This window comes from Aethalodelphis obliquidens, unplaced genomic scaffold (genome assembly GCF_003676395.1).
Source record: "Aethalodelphis obliquidens isolate GAN/ISIS:26980383/991018 unplaced genomic scaffold, ASM367639v1 scaffold66, whole genome shotgun sequence".
Taxonomy (NCBI): Eukaryota; Metazoa; Chordata; class Mammalia; order Artiodactyla; family Delphinidae; genus Aethalodelphis; species Aethalodelphis obliquidens.
Window position 1 is genome coordinate 9547202 of NW_020838010.1, and position 19512 is coordinate 9566713.

A 19512-nucleotide genomic window follows, 5' to 3' on the forward strand; every position below is an offset into this window, starting at 1 on the left:
TTCATCTTTTTATTGTTGAGAACATGACACGATGGTTGTTTTATAGCGGCTGTTATTATAGCAAGGTCAGAGATCTCTATCTTGAGGTGGTATTATACTGTCATTCCCACTCATTTTAGAACCAACAGTGAGGAAGGAAGCACTGTTGACCAAAATCACATCATTTTAATAAACACCTTTGTCACTGATGCAACAGCTTGAAAACTGCCAAATTATCTTAAGACTCTATTAATTGTGTTTAAATATAATTTCAATATAAAGGAAAAATAATGGACATTTATAGACTTAGTGGACATTTATAGACTGTTAGACATTTAAACATCCTCAGTTTGGAACAATGTATCCCCTTTTAAAAATACTTCTTCTCAGTGTGTTACCATTTGTAAGTACAGTTAACATCTTTATTATGTGATAAACAAAGTAAATAGTAGTTTACTATTGTCAATATTAATTTCATACTTTTAAGAATGGTTTCAATTTCAAATACTTCAAGTATGTGATTTAGAAAAATATAGTCACACAACTGTACTCCTTCTGTGCATTTCATTAACTTTAGTACATTCTATTCTCTATTAACTTGAAATGGTTCAAAATATATTTGCCCAGAGCTCTAAAACTATCTCAAATTCCTGATTGCATTTTTCTCTCAATGCAGGAAGTTTTGCTGGAGTTGCTAGAACAATGTGTGGATGGCTTATGGAAAGCAGAACGTTATGAAGTAATTTCTGAAATTTCCAAGTTGATCATTCCAATTTATGAGAAACGTCGAGAATTCGAGGTAGGTAATTTAAACATTTGCATCAGTGGCCTATATGTTTTATTTTGGTCTTAAGTTACTATCCTTAAAAAATGCTAGGAGGCCCTAAAATTACAATCCTACCTCGTATTCACATAAATTTTCCAAATGAAATTAAGGACCAAACATTTGATATAAATTGAAATTTACATTATACCAGTGGTTCGCAAAACATTTTTATCTAGCAATCTCTCCTCCTCCACTCATGGCAGAAAACAATCAATGTTGTCTTCACTAAACCTTCACTAAAAAAAGCTGTTGGATTTCCATGTAGCCCAGGAAGAGTGATAGGCATGATTCTATTCTTTGCAATTTGACGGTGAGACTAAAGGTGCTGGCAGATGACAGTAGGGGAGATAATAGTAATAGTAATAACCCTATTGTGAGGAGTTTTTCCAATTTAGTCTGCCAGATAAAGCTGTGGATAAAGGGTAGTTAATAAAGAATAGTAGTATAATGAGCAGCTGTTGCCACCAGCACTGAACAGGAATTTTTTTTTTTTTTTTTTTTTTTTTTGCGGTACGCGGGCCTCTCACTGTTGTGGCCTCTCCCGTTGCGGAGCACAGGCTCCGCACGCACAGGCTCAGCGGCCATGGCTCACGGGCCCAGCTGCTCCGCGGCATGCGGGATCTTCCCGGACCAGGGCACGAACCCGCGTCCCCTGCATCGGCAGGCGGACTCTCAACCACTGCGCCACCAGGGAAGCCCAGGAATTTTTTATATTCAAGTCTCTAAGTCCATATCATAATTTTATACCCTTACTATGCTGGGAAGGGATGATTTAGGATTCAAGCCATTTTTTTTTAAAGCAAAGCAGTTTATCCTTAAATATAGCAAGTAGTCTTTCATTGTTGAAGAAGTTTCCAAGAGTGAAAACATACATTTAATATCATCTGTGTAGTGTTCTAATCTCTGTTCCAAACTGGCTCCGATCAAACTCACCTTTTCTTCCTAGGTTCTGGATCTTTCTCTCTTTGCCGTGCTTTTGGTGTGTATGGGGCATGCCTGAAAAATCATAGCGGAGTTCAAGTGATTATATTAAAAAGCAAGAGTTAAATAATTAAATCTAAGTCATACAGATGACAAAGAATAGCCTATGAGACACGACAAGAATTGGCATTGAGCTTTCTTTCAAAGCATTACATCCTAAGAACCTTTGTAAACGTTTCAAAATACCCACTCTCTTACTCTTAGGTTGAAGACCAGGGAACATTTTGCTACTCAATTGACTAATAGGGAAAAAAGAAAAATAGATCTTCCCTACACATTAAAGGAAGCAACATGTTCTATAGGGGAACTACTCCTATTCCCTTGTAGGGGTGCAAGGGTCTGTATAGATCCCTTAGTGTTCTGCATGAGATGAAGTAATTTTTCAGTGTATCTTTATGGGATGGGCTGAAAAGTGTCAGAGGTGGCAGCCATAAAGGTAAGGAAAACTTCCCTCAAATTGAGCTCAACTGCAGAAAATAATATAGGAAGAATTTTAGACAAAGAATGTCTGCTTCTGTGCTCCCCTTTTTTTTACTGAAGTGAAATTCACTAACATACAATTGACCATATTCTAGTGTGCAATTCAGTGGCATTTAGTGCATTCTTAATGTTACGCTCTCACCACCTCTCTCTAGTTTCAAAACATTTTTATCACCGCAGAAAAAGACTCCATATCCTTTAGTAATCACTCTCCACCCTATGCCCCACCCTCTGGAAACCACTAACCTGCCTTCCGTCTATGGATTTGCCTGTTCTGGATGTGTCATAAAAACAAATTAATACAACATGTGACCTTTTGTTTCTGGCTTCTTTCACTTAGCATAATATTTAGAGATTCATCCAGGTTGTAGCATGTATCAGAACTTTATTCCTTTTTATGGCTGAATGATATTTCATGGTATGGGTATACCACAATTTGTTTATCCATTTGGGTTGTTTCCACATTTTGGCTATCATGAATAGTGCTGTTGTAAACAGTTAGTATAAGTTTCTGTATGGGTATGTTTTCTTTTTTTATATCTAAATTTATTTTATTTATTTATTTTTTGGCTGCATTGGGTCTTTGTTGCTGCATGCGGGCTTTCTCTAGTTGCGGCGAGCGGGGGCTACTCTTTGTTGCGGTGCGCGGGCTACTCACTGCGGTGGCTTCTCTTGTTGTGGAACATGGGCTCCATGCCTGCGGGCTTCAGTAGTTGTGGCACGTGGGCTCAGTAGTTGTGGCTCGCGGGCTCTAGAGCGCAGGCTCAGTAGTTGTGGCACAGGGGCTTAGTTGCTCCGCGGCATGTGGGATCTTCCCAGACCAGGGCACGAACCCGTGTCCTCCGCATTGGCAGGTGGATTCTTAACCACTACGCCACCAGGGAAGCCCTGGGTGTGTTTTCATTTATCTTGGATATATACCTAAGAGGGGAATTGCAGGGTCATAGGGTAACTCCATTTATAACTTTTGAGTAACCACCAGATTGTTTTCCCTTTTACACTCCCACCAGCAGGGTACACATTCCACATCCTGATCAACACTTATTTTTGGTTTCTTATTACAGCCATCCTAGTGGCTGTGAAGTGGGGTCACATTGTGGTTTTGATTTGTATTTCCTAATGACCAGTGATTTTGAACATCTTTTCATGTCCTTGTTGGCCGTTTATATATATTCTTTGGAGAAATGTCTATTCAAGTCCTTTGCTCACTTTTAAATTAGGTTTTTGTCTTTTTGTTGTTGAATTGTGGGAGTTCTTTATATTTTCTGGATATGAAAACTTATCTGTGGTTTACAAATATTTTCTCCTGTTCTGTAGGTTGTCTTTTCACATTCTTGATAATGTTCCTAGCACAGCGTGCTCCCTTTTTCTGGATGTGTAGAAGAATATATTCTTTGAAAATGTCTGTGAACTTGTATAAAAGGAATCCACCCTCAGGCTTATACTATTATTTTTCTGTCTGCATTTCATTTTCTTCTCCAAAATTGTTCGCATGGATTGTTTATTCTCATCTCTCCACCTAAGAGCTCAAGCAAAGCATTTTGCTTATCTTTCAGTTAAAATAATTCAGACATAAGAAAAAAGTAGTCAATAACACAGTATTTTTAAATTATACACTACCATTGAGATATGAATGAAATGAAACATGATATTTAGAAATACAGTGTTATTTGACCATTTTAAGCTCTACCCTATGACCTAAAGTTGTTAAGGAGTTTTGTCTAATAATGACCATGGGGGAGGGGAGTGTGAATGACCCCACCAAAACCGTTTTGCAAAGGAAATAGTGTTGCTTTTTTTTTTCCTGTGCATTTATCTTAGACATTTACTAACTAACCAGAAGACAAAGCTGTTTCGTTTATTCTCATTTTTCAGAAACTTACTCAAGTTTATAGAACTCTTCATGGAGCTTACACAAAAATTTTGGAGGTTATGCACACAAAGAAAAGACTTTTAGGCACTTTCTTCAGAGTTGCCTTTTATGGCCAAGTAAGTATACTTTAGTTCATAAAGTTGTTTTCCTTTTTAAACATTCACCTTTGAATGATTACTGTAGCAGCAGTTATTGGTTCTAGGATTCTGTCTAGATAGAGCACCTGTCACAACAGCAGGAAGCCTCGTTTGTAAGTGTAAAGTTCACTTTGGTTCCCATGTCTAAATCCACTAGGTCAGAGAACAACATATAAGATTTGAATGTTTCCTTCAGTTTCATTTTTCAAGCTTCTTAAATGTATATTTAATATCTAGCACTGAAAGATTTGCAATAAAAATCAGGTAAGTATGCAGGCGATGAAAAAATCGAGTGTGGAAATCTTCAGGCCAATAATATGCTCACATGACTGTGAGTTTGAAAACTCTCATTTATTTCAGTTAAAATATATGCATGTGACTTTTAGTACTATTATTTAAAATCTATTTCAAATACATTATTGCTAATTATTTAGTAGATTTTCTCTAAGTGCTTTGTTTGCTCATATTATTTATAAATTGTCATATGTTTAACTTTATAATAGTCTTTTTTTGAAGAAGAGGATGGGAAGGAGTACATCTATAAAGAGCCAAAGCTCACCGGCCTCTCGGAGATTTCCCTGAGACTTGTCAAACTTTATGGTGAAAAATTTGGTACAGAGAATGTCAAAATAATTCAGGATTCAGACAAGGTAACATATTTATTGGTTCCAGGTGTGGTACGTTGCTTCTGACTTTTTCCTTTTTTAGCTAGTGGAGGAGAGGCATGGGAAATAGAGCCTTTCCAGATCGTGAAAGAAAGGACAGGGGCTTTGGAATCAGAAAGAAGGATTAAAATCTCCATTCTCTGCCACTTGCTAGCTGTGTGACCATGGGGAAGTTACTTAACCTCTCTGTGCCTCGTTGTTCTCGTTAGTAAAATGAAGTTAATAATAGTGCCTTCCTCATGGAGTTGTTGTACGGATTAAATGAGTTAATATATGGAAAGTGATTAGCGTTCCTGGTATGTAAAAAAGCATTCACTAATAATAATAGAAGCTGGCACGCTCAGTAAAGGATAGCTATTATTGTGAATGCTGTTGGGCATCATGATTGTCAATTTCATGCTTTATGATTAAAATCATCTTAGGACACACATTTTACTCTAAGATATCCTTAGTTCACTAGTTACATTCGCAGTGATGTAGGTTTAGGAGAGATGCCTTGGGCCTTGATCTAAAGATTATCCATCCCACTAGCCCTGCCAAGGCAAGGATGAGAAAGGTTCCAGCAAGAGAGGCTCTTTCCTAGTAGTGCATAGTTCCCTATAGACAGAATCGCGGGAAGGCACAATAGGAATGCCTGACTGTCCTTAGTTACCATGGGTATGTACAGGATGAGAGCTGACTTTTCAGGTAGGAAGGATCTATACAGTGCAGGATCTGTAGACCCCAGAAACATTTACTGCGTGACTATGATGTGCATGGTGCTACGCAAAGCACTCGATAGCTAACAGGCAGCGTTGCCGGAGCGAAAAGCCCGTGGCAATAGTAAAGACACTTCATTTTCTACTATGAAAATGATCTCTTCACTTTGTAAACTTACCTATATCTCATGGAGATGATTTTATCTTACACATATGCCTTCGACATTTAAAAACAGACGTGCTGATAGGTTCAAAATTCATGAATATTTGGCAGAACCTCTCTACTTCTGATCCGTTTCACTATTTTGTGTTGTTTTATTGAATTAAGGCAACAGAAAATTTTATCTCCTTATAGCCAGAAAGTTTTAGGCTTGCTGCCATACTACTGATACTATAAATGGAAAGTTAATAGAAAGCCAGGCTTGCAGAATAACATGCGGTTTCCTACTTTCTTCTGCCTCCGAAAACCTGGCCAACAAGCACTAATGACAAAACACCATCAGGCAGCTGGATTCCTGACATGATTTTTATGCACAATATTTTAGTCATTCTTCATAGGCAACAGATATAATAAGCAATTGCTACTTTTAAAATCCTTATTTCTTTCTTAATGTGTGAAATTGAAAATTAAAAACACTCTTTTACTTGCCAAAGAACAAAATCTGCTTAAGGGCACAAACAATGTGAAAAACAGTTGGGCAGTATTTTCGAGTATTTTAAATGTATCTTTCCTTGGACCCAATAATTTCACATTTAACATTTTATCTTGTAGATAGATATACACACATAAAGATGTATGTTTAAAGGTGTTTATTGCTGCAAAGTTTATATAACAAAAACCTGGAAACAATCTAATATCCACATGGTTAAGGAAGTGGTACTACCCCCATATAATGGATATAGTATCCTAAGCATTAAAAAACTGATGAGTATTGATATACCTATCAAGATATATTATTGAGAGAAAAAAGGTGAGGCACAGAACATTATGGATAGGATGATTACATTTGTGAAAATTGATATTCACATATACTCACTTGTTTATGCTTAGGAAATTTCTGGAATGATACATACAAAATTGTTAACCATGGTTATCCCTGAGGAGAGAGACTAGAGTCTTATGTGGGAAGAAAGACTTTTTTTTACTTTTCATATATACCCTCATGTACTGTTTGAATGTTTACCATATACATAGTTTATTTTATAAGGTCAAAATCAGTCTTGACCTCTCTTTTATTTTCCTTCTATGTCTTGTCTTAGCCAGATAATTAACCTCACCTGAGTTTCTCTGGAGACATCTAGCTTTTTAATGGGAAAGAAAAGAAAGGATTTCTAGATTTAGGCTTTTAGATTTTTATGTAATAACAAGTAGAATGGGTTTGGAGAAGTTTTAAAAGTTGCTAAGAAACTTTCCCTTGTCTATGGTCCTGTATATGTGGAGGGAAAAAAAAAAGGATGTAGGGACTGTTTCTTGGGAGGTTTTTGTTGTTTTTTTGGTTTGTTTCAATTTTTCCTAAGCTAAACACAAAAAAGGCCTGACTATGATAAATTGCAAGGATATTGACAGCGCCACCAACACCCAAGGCACAAGTCAAATTTAGTTGGGAGAACACTGAAAGAAGAGGGCCCTGGGAATCAGCTGGAGTTAATGGAGACGCTGCAGCATAGCTTCTTAACATGGAATTTAGACTCTTTATGAAATGGTCTGTAACTATTATAATTTTATATCTCTGAGATAGAACCATTCTCCTTTCCTGTGGTCCCCTTCCTCCATAGAATAGGCTTAGTGCGATCAAGAGTACCCACTCTTACAATGTCAAATACTGCTTGTGGATGTACGAATTGTCATCTTTTCTGTAGGGTAGTTGGGTAGTATGTATCAAAATTCCCAAAACCATGTAAATCTTTTAACTAAGCAACTTCTCATCTAAAAATTTTTCCTAAGGAATAAATCAGAAGAAAATATACACAGTTTTAAATACAAGGATGTTCATTGGAGCATTATTTATAATAGCAAAATGTTGGAAAACAACCTGAGTCTATTAATGAGGGACTGATCTAATAAATCATGTTTATCCATATCCATCCATTAAAAGTCATGTCAATGACTATAATATAGAACTGTGACAACTATCTTTTTTATTGTGGTAAAATACACATAACATTTATATGTTAACCATTTTTAAGTGTACGATTCAGTGGTGCTTCCAACACCATGTTGGGTAGAAGTGGTGAAATGGGCATCCTTGCCTTGTTCCTCATCTTAGAGGAAAAGCTTTCAGCCTTTCACCATTGAATGTGATGTTTGCTATAGGTTTTTCACAGTGGCCCTTGATCAGATTGTAGACATTTCCTTCTATTCCTACTTTATTGAGTGTTTTTATTATGAAAGCGTGTTGAATTTTGTCAAATGCTTTTTCTGCGTCGATTGAGATGATCATGTGGTTTTTTTTCCCCCCTTCATTCTGTTAATGCAGTGTATCAATATTACATTGATCAATTTTCATATGTTGAACCATCCTTGCATTCCAGGAATAAATCCCACTTGGTCATCATGTACAGTCCTTTTAATATGCTGCTAAATTCAGTTTGCTAGTATTCTTTTGAGAGCTTTTGCATCAGTGTTCATAAGGGATATTGGTCTGTAGTCTTCTTGTGCTGTCTTTGTCTGGCTTTGGTAATCAGAGTATTGCTGACCTCATAGAATAAGTTAGGGAGTGTTTCTTTCTCTTCACTGTTTTGGAAAATTTTGAGAACACTTGGTGTTAGTTCTCCTTTAAATATTTGAGAGACTTCACCAGTGAAGATACCAAGTCCAGAGCTTCTCTCTGTCAGGAGATTTTTTTTATTACTGATTGAGTTTCCTTACTAAAGATCTGTTCAGATTTCCCTATTTCTTCATGGTTTAGTCTTGGTAGGCTTTGTGTTTCTAGGAATTTGTTCATTTCACATTTCATCTAGGTTTTCTAATTTGTTGGCATATACTCGCTCATAGTACTCTCTTATAATCCTTTTTATTTCTGTAGGATTGGTAGTAATGTCCTCATTTTCATTTCTGATTTTAGTAATTTGAGTGTTCTCTCTTTTTTTCTGTTCTATTTCGTTAAAGGGTTGTCAATCTTGTTGATCTTTTCAAAGAGCCAACTTTTGGTTTCATCGATTTTCTGTGTTATTTTTCTATTCTCTATTTCATTTATCTGTGCTCTAGTCTTTATTATTTCCTTCCTTCTGCTAGCTTTGAGTTTAGTTGTTCTTCTCTTTCTAGTTCCTTAAGTTGTAAAATTAGGTTGTTGATTTGAGACCTTTCCTGTTTTTTAATGTGAAATGTTAGAGCTATAAATTCCCCCTCCCACCCCGTAGCACTGCTTTTGCTGTGTCCCATAAGTTTGGGTATGTTGTGATTTCATTTTCATTAATACCTAAGTATTTTCTAATTTCCCTTGTGATTTCTTCTTCGATCCATTGATTTCTTCAAAGAATATGTTGTTTAATTTCCACCAATTTGTGAAGTTTCCAATTTTACTTCTGTTACTGAGTTCTAACTTCATCCCATTGTGTTCAGAGAAGATACTTTGTATGATATCTGTCTTTATAAACCTATCGAGACTTATTTGTGGCTTAACATATAGTCTATCCTGGAAAATGTCCCATGTGCACTTGAGAAGAATGTGTATTCTGTTGTTGGGTAGAGTTTTCTATATATGTCTGTTAGGTCTAGTTAGATCATTGTGTTATTCAAGTCATCTATTTCCTTACTTCCCTTCTGCATGGGTGTTCTATCCAGTAATAAGAGTGAGCTATTAAAGTCTCCAACTATTATTGTAGAACTATTTATTATTTCTCCCTTCAGGTCTATCGATTTTTGCGTCATATATTTTGATGATCTGTTATTAGGTGTGTAGATGTTTATAATTGTTTTATCTTCTTGCTGTATTGAACCTTTTATCAATATATAACGTCCTCCTTTGTCTCTTGTAACCTTTTTAAATTTAAAGTCTATTTTTTCCAATATTAGTATCTTTACCCCTGCTCTCTTTTGATTACTATTTGGATGGGATATCTTTTTCCATTCTTTCACATTCAGCCTTTGTGTGTCTTTGGAGCTAAAGTGAGTCTCTTATAGACAGCATATAGTTGGATCATGTTTGGGTTTTTTTTATTCCATTCTCCCAATCTCTGTCTTTTGTTTACAGAAGTTAACCCATTTATATTTAAATTAATTACTAATTATTAAGGAGGGACTTTACTGCTGTCATTCTGCTCTGTTTTCTATGTGTCTCATAGCTTTTTTGTCTCTCATTTCCTGCATTACTATCTTCTTTTGTGTTCAGTTGATTTTTTTGGCAGTGGTTTTTGTTTTAGTTTTTAAATCACATCCTCTCTCTCTTTCTAAATTTTATTTATTTTTGGCTGCGTTGGGTCTTCGTTGCTGTACACGGGCTTTTCTCTAGTTGCGGTGTGCGGGCTTTTCCTTGCAGTGGCTTCTCTTGTTGCGGAGCATGGGCTCTAGGCACACGGGCTTCAGTAGTTGCAGCACACGGGCTTAGTATTTGTGGCATGTGGGCTGTAGGGCACACAGGCTTCAGTAGTTGTGGCATGCGGGCCGTAGAGTGCAGGCTCAGTAGTTGTGGTGCACAGGCTTAGTTGTTCCACAGCATGTGGGATCTTCTTGGACCAGGGCTCGAACCCGTGTTCCCTGCATTGGCAGGTGGATTCTTAACCACCGCGCAACCAGGGAAGTCGTCCCTCTCCCTCACTTTTAAGGACAGTTTTGCCAGATACAGGATTCTTGGTTGATAGATTTTTTTTTCCTTTGGCACTTTGAATATCAGTCCACTGCCTTCTGGCCTCCAAAGTTTCTGATGAGAAATCTGATCATCTTATTGAGGATCCCTTGTGTGTGACAAGTCGTTCATCTCTTGCTTCTTTCAAAATTCTCTTTGGCTTTTGACATTCTGATTTTAATATGTCTCAGTGTGGGTCTCTTTGAGTTACCCTTCTTGGAGTTTGTTGAGCTTCCTGTCTTTCATCAGATTTGGGAAGTTTTCACCCATTATTTCTTCAGATATTCTCTCTGTCCTTTTCTCTGTCTTTTCTCCTTCAAGGACTCCCACAATGGGTATGTCCGTCTGCTGGATGATGTTCCACGGGTTCCTTAAGGCTCTGTCGCTCTTCTTCAGTTTTTTTTTTCCTTTGTGTTACTCTGATTGATAATTTCCATTGTCCTATCTTCAAGTTTACTGACTATTACTTCTGCCTGCTGAAATTTGCCTTTGAATCCCTCTGGTGAATTTTCATTTCAGTTATTATGTTTTTCAGCTCTGAAAAAAATTTTTGGTTTCTTTTTAGATTTTCTACCTCTTTATTGATATTGACATTTTGTTCATACATCATTTTCTTGACTTTTTCCATAACTTCCTTTAGTTCTTTCAGCATGAAGACTGTTGTTTTAAAGTCTTTTTCTAGGAGATCTGCTGCCAGGTCTTTTTCAGGGACAGTTTCTATTGGTTTATTTTTCTCGTTTGAATGGGCCATACTCTCCTGTTTCTTTGTATGCCTTGTGATTCTTTTTTTGTTGAAAACTGGACATTTGAATTTAATAACATGATCACTCTGGAAATCAGATTCTCTCTCTGTCCCAGAGTTTGCTGGTTTTTGGTTTTGTTTTTAATGGTTGTAAGCTGTCTCTGTGCCAGGGATAAGCCTGAGGTGTAAACCTGGGGACTTATCAGGTCTTTCCTTAGCCTGTGCCTTCCCCTGAGCATGTGCAGTGACTTTCTAGTTTCCTTCATATATGCAGTTGCTTTGGAACGCCCTAGTCTCCAGTGTCTGGCTCCCAAGAGGGGAAAGAGAGGAAAATGAAGGGAGGAGGGGGAGAAAAGGTACCGGTCCTTTAAATACCCTGGAAGTCACTTCAGCCAGAGGGGGAGGGCCTTGCAACAATGGGAAGAGGTGCTACAGTAATGGCCTGCAGCCTCTTTGACTGCCCCCCTGTGATCAGAAGCAGCAATCAGATCCCCAGTATTTGGAAGACAGGGTCCTTCTTGTTCATCCTGACTCCCGCAAGCTGTCCAAGAACATGTGCACCGCTGCCTGCCATGGTACTTGAGGGGTGAGGTGCAGATGGCGGCCATTGTGCCAAGAGCTAAAATCGACTAAAATCAAAATTAAGGTAATTTCCTGTCCAGGTCCTCCCCTGGAAGTTGCAAGTCTTCAATAGACTCCAGAGTTCCAAAATACTTACATCAGATAGATTCTGCCAGTGTAACTGTTGTCCCTGTAGGAAGATAGATTTCTGGTGCTCTGCCATCTTCTCTGAATCCTCTCTGTAATATATATTTTATAGAGGTGGAATTCAGATGTGCAGTTAAGCCACTTTAATATATTTTTAGGAAATCAGATTATAAAACAATGTTCAGCATGATCTCAGGTTCGTAAATACATGTGCATAGAAAAGAGATTGGAAGGAAATATATGAAAATGTGAATAATGGTCATTGCTGAGTGGTAGCATTACAGTTTCTATCTTCTGCCTACGTTTCTGTAATCTCCAAATAGGTTTCTGTAACTTCTTAATAATCAGAAGGAAACAATCCTTGAAAAAAGAGCAAAGACCTCTTCCAGGTGTGTATTCAACTCACAGTGTATTCAGCGACAGTGGTCCTCAGTTGATTTCAGAGGAGTTAGTAGCTTACCTGTACCCCTTTCCCTATATATTGAATAAAAAACAAAACTTTCTTACCTTACAGGTAAATGTCAAAGAGCTTGATCCCAAATATGCTCATGTCCAAGTCACTTATGTGAAGCCCTACTTTGATGACAAAGAACTCACAGAAAGAAAAACTGAGTTTGAAAGAAACCATAATATCAACAGATTTGTTTTTGAGGCTCCTTATACATTATCAGGCAAAAAGCAAGGCTGTATAGAAGAACAGTGCAAACGCCGTACGATCTTGACTAGTAAGTGGGACTTGGCATAACTTCTTTGTTTGACATGGTCATTTTTTGATGCACACAAGCAGCAGCTGGTCAGCAGGAAAATGTAACTGAAATTTTAATCATTCATTGTTCTGCTGTTCAGTCACTAGCTTGCACAAACATGGCTACGTTATAAACCATTGGTTTCCCATATGTAATTCATGATTGCTCTGAGTCATCTCATAAAGAGAATTTCTCCCTCAATCCTGAAGTAATAAGGCGCCTATCTGGTCCCTAAGGTATTTTCCAGACAAAGCATGGGGAGAATTGAGCACAATAGATTTTTTTCTTTAATTTGCCTGTTTGATTTACTATCTTAAAAACTCATTTGTTCAACCTTAACATTTAATAGCTTCAAACTCGTTTCCATATGTGAAGAAGAGGATCCCTATAAACTATGAACAGCAGATTAATTTAAAGCCAATTGATGTTGCTACTGATGAAATAAAAGATAAAACTGCAGAGCTGCAGAAGCTTTGCTCTTCTGCTGACGTGGACATGATTCAGCTCCAACTTAAATTGCAGGGCTGTGTTTCAGTGCAGGTATGTTGGTTGCTAAACATGTATTAAATGTTTCTTGACGTTCCTCTTGCTTTCATAAGGGCAAAGAGCAAGCATTAATTGTAATTGTCTGTTATACTCTTACTGAGTGCAAAAACCTGTACATTTTTGATTAAGTTAATAAAGAAATTATGTTCAATTTCCATAAATTTTGTGTTATGTCAGAGAACTTTAACATAAATCCCTCTGACTATAGCCAAGCCCTATATTTACATAGCAGAAATCATTAACTAACTTATTAGAATATTACCTTTGCAGATGATTTGCTTTAGTTAATCTTTTTCAAATAAATTTATAGTAAGAATAGTAAATATGTTTCTCAGATGTGGATTTTTAACATACTGGTTTTCTTTAAAAAGAGAATTGTAAAAATTACGTTTTGGTTGTATTCTAACAGCTCTCTCATTTTTCTCCTTTTGTAATTTAGGTAAACGCAGGGCCGTTAGCATATGCAAGGGCTTTCTTAAATGACAGTCAAGCTAGCAAGTATCCACCTAAGAAAGTAAATGAGTTGAAAGACATGTTTAGGTAAGTGCTTCGTAGTTTTCAGATTATTCCTCTATTCTTTTACTCCATTTTCTTCTTAAAAGAAACCAAAATATTCACCAAATAATGTCCCTCCAAAAAAGGACATTCTCTGTTCTCTTTCACAACATTTAAGTGACCTTCTAATGGTACTTTAAGTAGTAAGGAAATGTGTGATTTCTTTCTTGCTGCAGAACTTCAACAATGTCCTAGTGACCCAAGACATTAAATATGACAAGTTACTGTATTGCTTTGGAGATTGTGACGCAAACACAAGCCTACATTCATTACGTGATGTCCTCCTTTGCCCGACTGACCTTATGTTACAGCTTTTCAGACCATTTAGGGTAGGAAGGGCTAGATAAGCTTGCTTCTATCCATGTCCTTAGTTCCACTTGGATTCTTCCAGTCTAGGGCATGTGATGTCTTGTCTGGACTGAGCATCCCTCTAAGCTAGGGCATGTCTGAATGCTCTTGCGTTGGAAAAAAAATCTGTTTCATATAGAAAAAGAGTTTACATTCAGAATAAGAGAGACAGCTGAGTAAATAGGCTAAGGAGAAAGATGATAGCTTATCCGCTCATTTGCTTCAGACTTATAACATTTACTTTTCCTGTCTCTGTTATCAGCTGTTTCAGGTTACAGAGTAACCAGTAGTCATTCATTCAATAATTATTAATGCCTGGCATGTATGAAAAGATTCTACTAGTTGCTATGACAGGGATACAAAACAAGTGGGCAGTGAGGTACTTTGTCCCCTGAGACTTACCTTTTAATTATGGACATTAAACATAAACACATGAAATCATGGAGAAATGCTTTTATGATAACTCATCAGCTCTCTGTCCCAACTCTTACCAGCCCAGGGCAGATACTTCATGCCTATAGCACCCAGCACTGTACTGGGTGCATAGTTAGTACCAAAAAAATATTTTTGAATGAATGACATTATCTACAGATGTAAACTAATGTTAGCACAACTTGAGCTGATAGCGTATCAAGTAAATGACTGAGCAAGTAGGCTTCCTAGAGGGTATATGTTTTGAGCTGGATTTTGAAGGAGGTAAGAAAGCAGAAGAGAAAGATGGAAAAGAAAGAAAAAGATATTTCAGACTTAGGAGATGGCATTAGCAAAAGCACAGTGAAAATACAGGATTCTAATCTTCCTTGTAGGCAAGCCGTGGTTAAAGGAAATATTAAATTGTCGGTGAGACTTTCCAGGAATAAACAACAAAAACTTCATCTTTGGGGCCTTCCCTGGTGGCGCAGTGGTTGAGAGTCCGCCTGCCGATGCAGGGGACACGGGTTCGTGCCCCGGTCTGGGAGGATCCCACATGCCGCGGAGCGGCTGGCCCCGTGAGCCATGGCCGCCGAGCCTGGGCGTCCGGAGCCTGTGCTCCGCAGCGGGAGAGGCCGCAGCAGTGAGAGGCCCGCGTACCACAAAAAAAAAAAAAAAAAAAAAAAAACTTTATCTTTGATCTTCATCCACAGGAAGTTCATCCAAGCATGCAGCATTGCACTGGAACTAAACGAGCGGCTAATTAAAGAGGATCAGATCGAGTACCATGAAGGGCTAAAGTCAAATTTCAGAGACATGGTAAAAGAATTGTCTGACATTATTCACGAGCAGGCAAGTATTAGGGTGGTTGAAAACGAAAACGTGATCCGGGGTCCGTCGAGAGTTACTTAACAAATCTATTAGTTTGAAATGTGTTACCTTGAAATTAGTATGTTATTTTAGAATTTGCTCATATCTTCTTTAATCATTTAAATGATGTAATACAAATGAAATTGGAAGCAATTACTGACAGTTGCTTTAGCAGGTGCTTCAGATAATAAATCATTTGGTTCTTTGTGCCGCAGAGCCATTAGAAGCGAGTAGCTGAGCGAGTCTGAGTTGATCTACTATGAACATGGATAAGAATCTCTCAAGAAGGGTCCTAGAGAAGTGAAATGATCGGCTCAGTAGCCAAATCCCTAGATGAATACTCCTGTCTTAGCTGTAAGAAACTAGATACAGGTGGCCCTCCCTGTCTGCAGGTTACACATTCACGGATTCAACCAACTGCAGATCGAAAATATTTGAAAAACAAAATTCCAGAAAGTTCCAAAAAGCAGAACTTGAATTTGCTGCACATAGGCAACTCTTTACGTAGCATTTACCTTGTATTAGGTATTATAAACAATCTAAAGATGATTTAAGGTATCGGGGAGGGTGTGCATAGGTTATATGCAAATACTGTGCCGTTTTATGTAAGGGGCTTGAGCATCCTCAGATTTTAATATCTGTGCAGGGGGCAGTGGTCCTGGCACTAATCCTCCAAGGTTACCAAGGGACAACTATACCATCATTTAGGTGAGATCCTGAGTGAGTTCCAAAATTCAGGAATCGTCTTAATACTCATACAGCCAGTTCTCTTTTCATAAAACCTAGCATTTTAATTTATGACTGAGTGTTAATGACAATTACAGCTAACTTAGTAGAACACAATCTGAAAAATACAGAGGCAAAGATCTGCTCACCACTTACAGCCAAATTATGTCATGATTAAGTAGTTATGACTTTCATATCCCTACTTACCTAAAACCAGAGTACTCCTGAATTGTCCTCGTAAATGTCATTCCTACATTGGGGTCCTGAAATCTGTGTTTACAACCACTCTAGACGTGGACTGTCACTCAAGTATTTTAATATCTCCAACACAGTTGTAAAAGTCACAGCATGATGGTCTGGTCCCTCAGTGCGTGAGCCTGTTAAGCTTATCATAAAGTCTCCTTAATTTCCTTACTAAGGAAAACAGCCAATAAGATAAATGTTTGCTTCGGAAACTCTTCAAACTCTCAATTTTTTTAAGAAACTAAGGCTCCTTAAAAGAAACAAGGACAACTACAACCCTTTAGAGAACCCGTTCTTAACACTGGTCCCAGAAAGGAGAACCTCATCTGTCCTGGTATCTGCATTTCATTGATTGCTTGGCACTCCCCTGTGTGAGACCATCACTCAAAGGGTGTACTTACAAATGGACTTACAAATAGTGGTTAGTTCCCAAAGAACTGCAGTGTAATGATGGGTGAAAGAAGAGATGTTTCGAGGAAAACAAAAGCTAGTTGACTCCAGGCTCTACCTCTCTGAATTTAGCATGTATGCTTTCTCTTAGAAAGGACTAGGGGAAATTTAGTTACCATTAGCCCGAGGTTGCACTGAGTGACCAGGAGTCTAATTTTCTAACCATGGTCATCTTCTCAGTATGGAGAAGCCAGTCAGCCAGACGTTCATCGTCCCATCTGTTCAATGAGACGAGTCACCCCAGTCTCCTACTCTCCCGTTCTCATGGCTGGGAATTTTGTTGGCCTGAGGAGTCTGGAATCAGTGATCTGTTTCTTCTTTTCGCCATCTTTACTTCCGTTAGCCCACTTAGGAGTGAGTGCAAACTGTTCCAAGGCATACCTTTGCTGCTCAGTTTTCAGAGGCCCATTTTGGCCTCCTTCCCAAAGCAGCCAGGTGATCAGGGCTAGGAAGATAGGGAATCATTCCACTTCCTTTATTGTCTGTATCTCAAGCTCAGCCCCTGAGTACAGTGGGTACTTCACCATCACTGTTCTGGGGTATACTTGAATCAAATAAGACCACATAATTTATTCCTAGAATCTGGCCAGTTTATGGGGTTTTGTTCTCCATAGTCCATAGGAAAAAAACAGCAAAAACTCCTCCTTCACAAAAGATATAAAACAATTACATCATTTTAAGCCAATGTGTATTATATGACAGTTATGTAATTTGCATGCAACCGTATGACCTAGCATTGAGCTCTAATTTATTCAACTTGAAAGCAGATCGTTCAATTCACTGCTATTACTGTGATCAAGATATTTAGAGTAGTAGTTTTATAAAGTTATTTTTTCCTGTGTTTAAAAAGAAGAAGTTCAACTGAGTAAATTTTAAAGATCTTGGCTTTATTCGGTGATTCATGAGTCGGGCAGCATCCCATCTAGCAGACAGAAAGGAGCTCCGAAGAGTTTTACGAAATGGAAGACTTTTACAGGTAGAACGAGGCAGGACAAGTTACTCTAGAAGAGAGCTGATTCTTTCAGGCAAGGTCATCTTCCTACGGGGCACAGCAAGGGTCTGTCAGGTGGAGTACCTCACCAGTGCCAACCAGGTAATTCCAGACTGAAAGTAATGCACATACTTTCTTGACTGCTTAAGATTACCTGCCTAGAAAAGGCTGAAACTGCAATTAGGTTAGGTATTAAGTCTCAGGTGATGTGGGCTTAGCGCAAGTGACTCCATTTTGGGCCTCTCATCTCTTTTTTAACACCGTCAAGTGTGGATTTTACAAACCTGCTGTCTTATTTCCCACCTGTCTCTCTCATTTAATTTCCATGAACCATGGCTATTTTGTTTAGTTCTAGGGACCAGTAGTTTAGACCTTTGATATTATATATTGATAGCTAACCAAGAAAAATCTTAGTTTCTATTGGTTTATATTTATGCACGCTGTACTGTCATAACGCCTCATATTCAGGTGTGCCTTACTTTGGGCAAATGTTGACTTTATAGTGAATTTTTGTAAGTCAATATTTCCTATTAGATTCTCATATAAAAGAGAGCCTTTTTTTAGTCATACACTTTGAGACATATTATTTCCCAAAGGAGAACATAATAATACAAAATAAGATAAAATATAGCTGTGCATTGCAAATTATCTATGAGCTCCATAAATGATTACTTGACAAAAAGATACGGCCTGGATATCCTTGGCCCTTTTCAGTGTAATCTGTTACACTATACTAAAATATAAAGTCCTTTTAAAAACTTCTTCAAGCTTTTGACTTTTTAAAAGGGATGTATATCACCTTAAAACTATTAATTGCAGGTCTTAATTAGATAGAGTTGGTGGTGGCCATTGTAGTTCTGTTTGGTCTGTTTTGTTCATGATGAATGCTCTATTTTCTCGTCACATCTGACAGTTGTGGATAATCAATCATCTCTTAAACCTCTCCTGTGCTTTCAGATTAGTGTCATGAGTTACGATTTTTATAAGTGGAAATTTCTCTATTACGGACTTTATATAAGACATGATTTGTAGCAACACAAATGATATGACGCGTTGCTGCCACTGTAAACTAATTTGCAGGCTTAATACTGAAGTTTCAGAGCTAACTTGAGAACCCAGTATTGAAAGCTTGAGACCTAAATTGGGACAGTATAGTAAAGAGGTTGGATGTGATGTGTACGCTATTCTTTTCTTCTATCTAATCCACGCATGAGATCTCTGTTGCTTTTGAGCACACAAAATAGTTAATTTGGGGGACTTCCGTGGCAGTCCAGGGGTTAAGACTTCACCTTCCAACGCAGGGGGTGCGGGTTTGATCCCTGGTCGGGGAGCTAAGATCCCACATGCCTCGCGGCCAAGAAAACAAAACATAAAACAGAAGCAACACTGTAACAAATTCAATGAAGACTTTAAAAATGGTCCATATCAAAAAAAAATCTTTTAAAAAAGTGGATAATTTTTAAAACATCTATACTAATATGTATGTTTATATGTTTATGGGATATAAAATTTATGCTTATGAAGTTTATTTCCAAGAAAAGTCTTCTGTATTAATTAGCTTATATAATTATAGTATGTATTTAGAAATGTTCACTTATTTTCTCTTCACTTAATATTATTTCCCAAGTCTCCAGGGAAGGAGCATGGGTATCTGCATGTTTGAAAAGTCCCACAGTGATCCTGAGAACCACTCTTAGAAGATGATCTATAAACTTGTATCCAAGAGTCCACTGTTTAGGGCTCTTGTTATGAC

At 37.7% G+C, this 19512-nt stretch overlaps 1 protein-coding gene across 1 annotated transcript in view; it reads left to right on the forward strand.

Moving 5' to 3' along the window:
* LOC113610979 (dedicator of cytokinesis protein 11) overlaps positions 1 to 19512 on the forward strand; it is a gene marked incomplete at its 5' end in the record, with an annotated part of 42448 nt that overhangs the window by 20711 nt on the left and 2225 nt on the right. Inside the window, 7 exons of the mRNA XM_027089538.1 lie at positions 656 to 778; positions 4142 to 4255; positions 4780 to 4926; positions 12388 to 12598; positions 12969 to 13159; positions 13605 to 13705; positions 15193 to 15331. Coding sequence (XP_026945339.1) covers positions 656 to 778; positions 4142 to 4255; positions 4780 to 4926; positions 12388 to 12598; positions 12969 to 13159; positions 13605 to 13705; positions 15193 to 15331 — 1026 coding nt within the window. The remainder of the gene's footprint in view (positions 1 to 655; positions 779 to 4141; positions 4256 to 4779; positions 4927 to 12387; positions 12599 to 12968; positions 13160 to 13604; positions 13706 to 15192; positions 15332 to 19512) is intronic.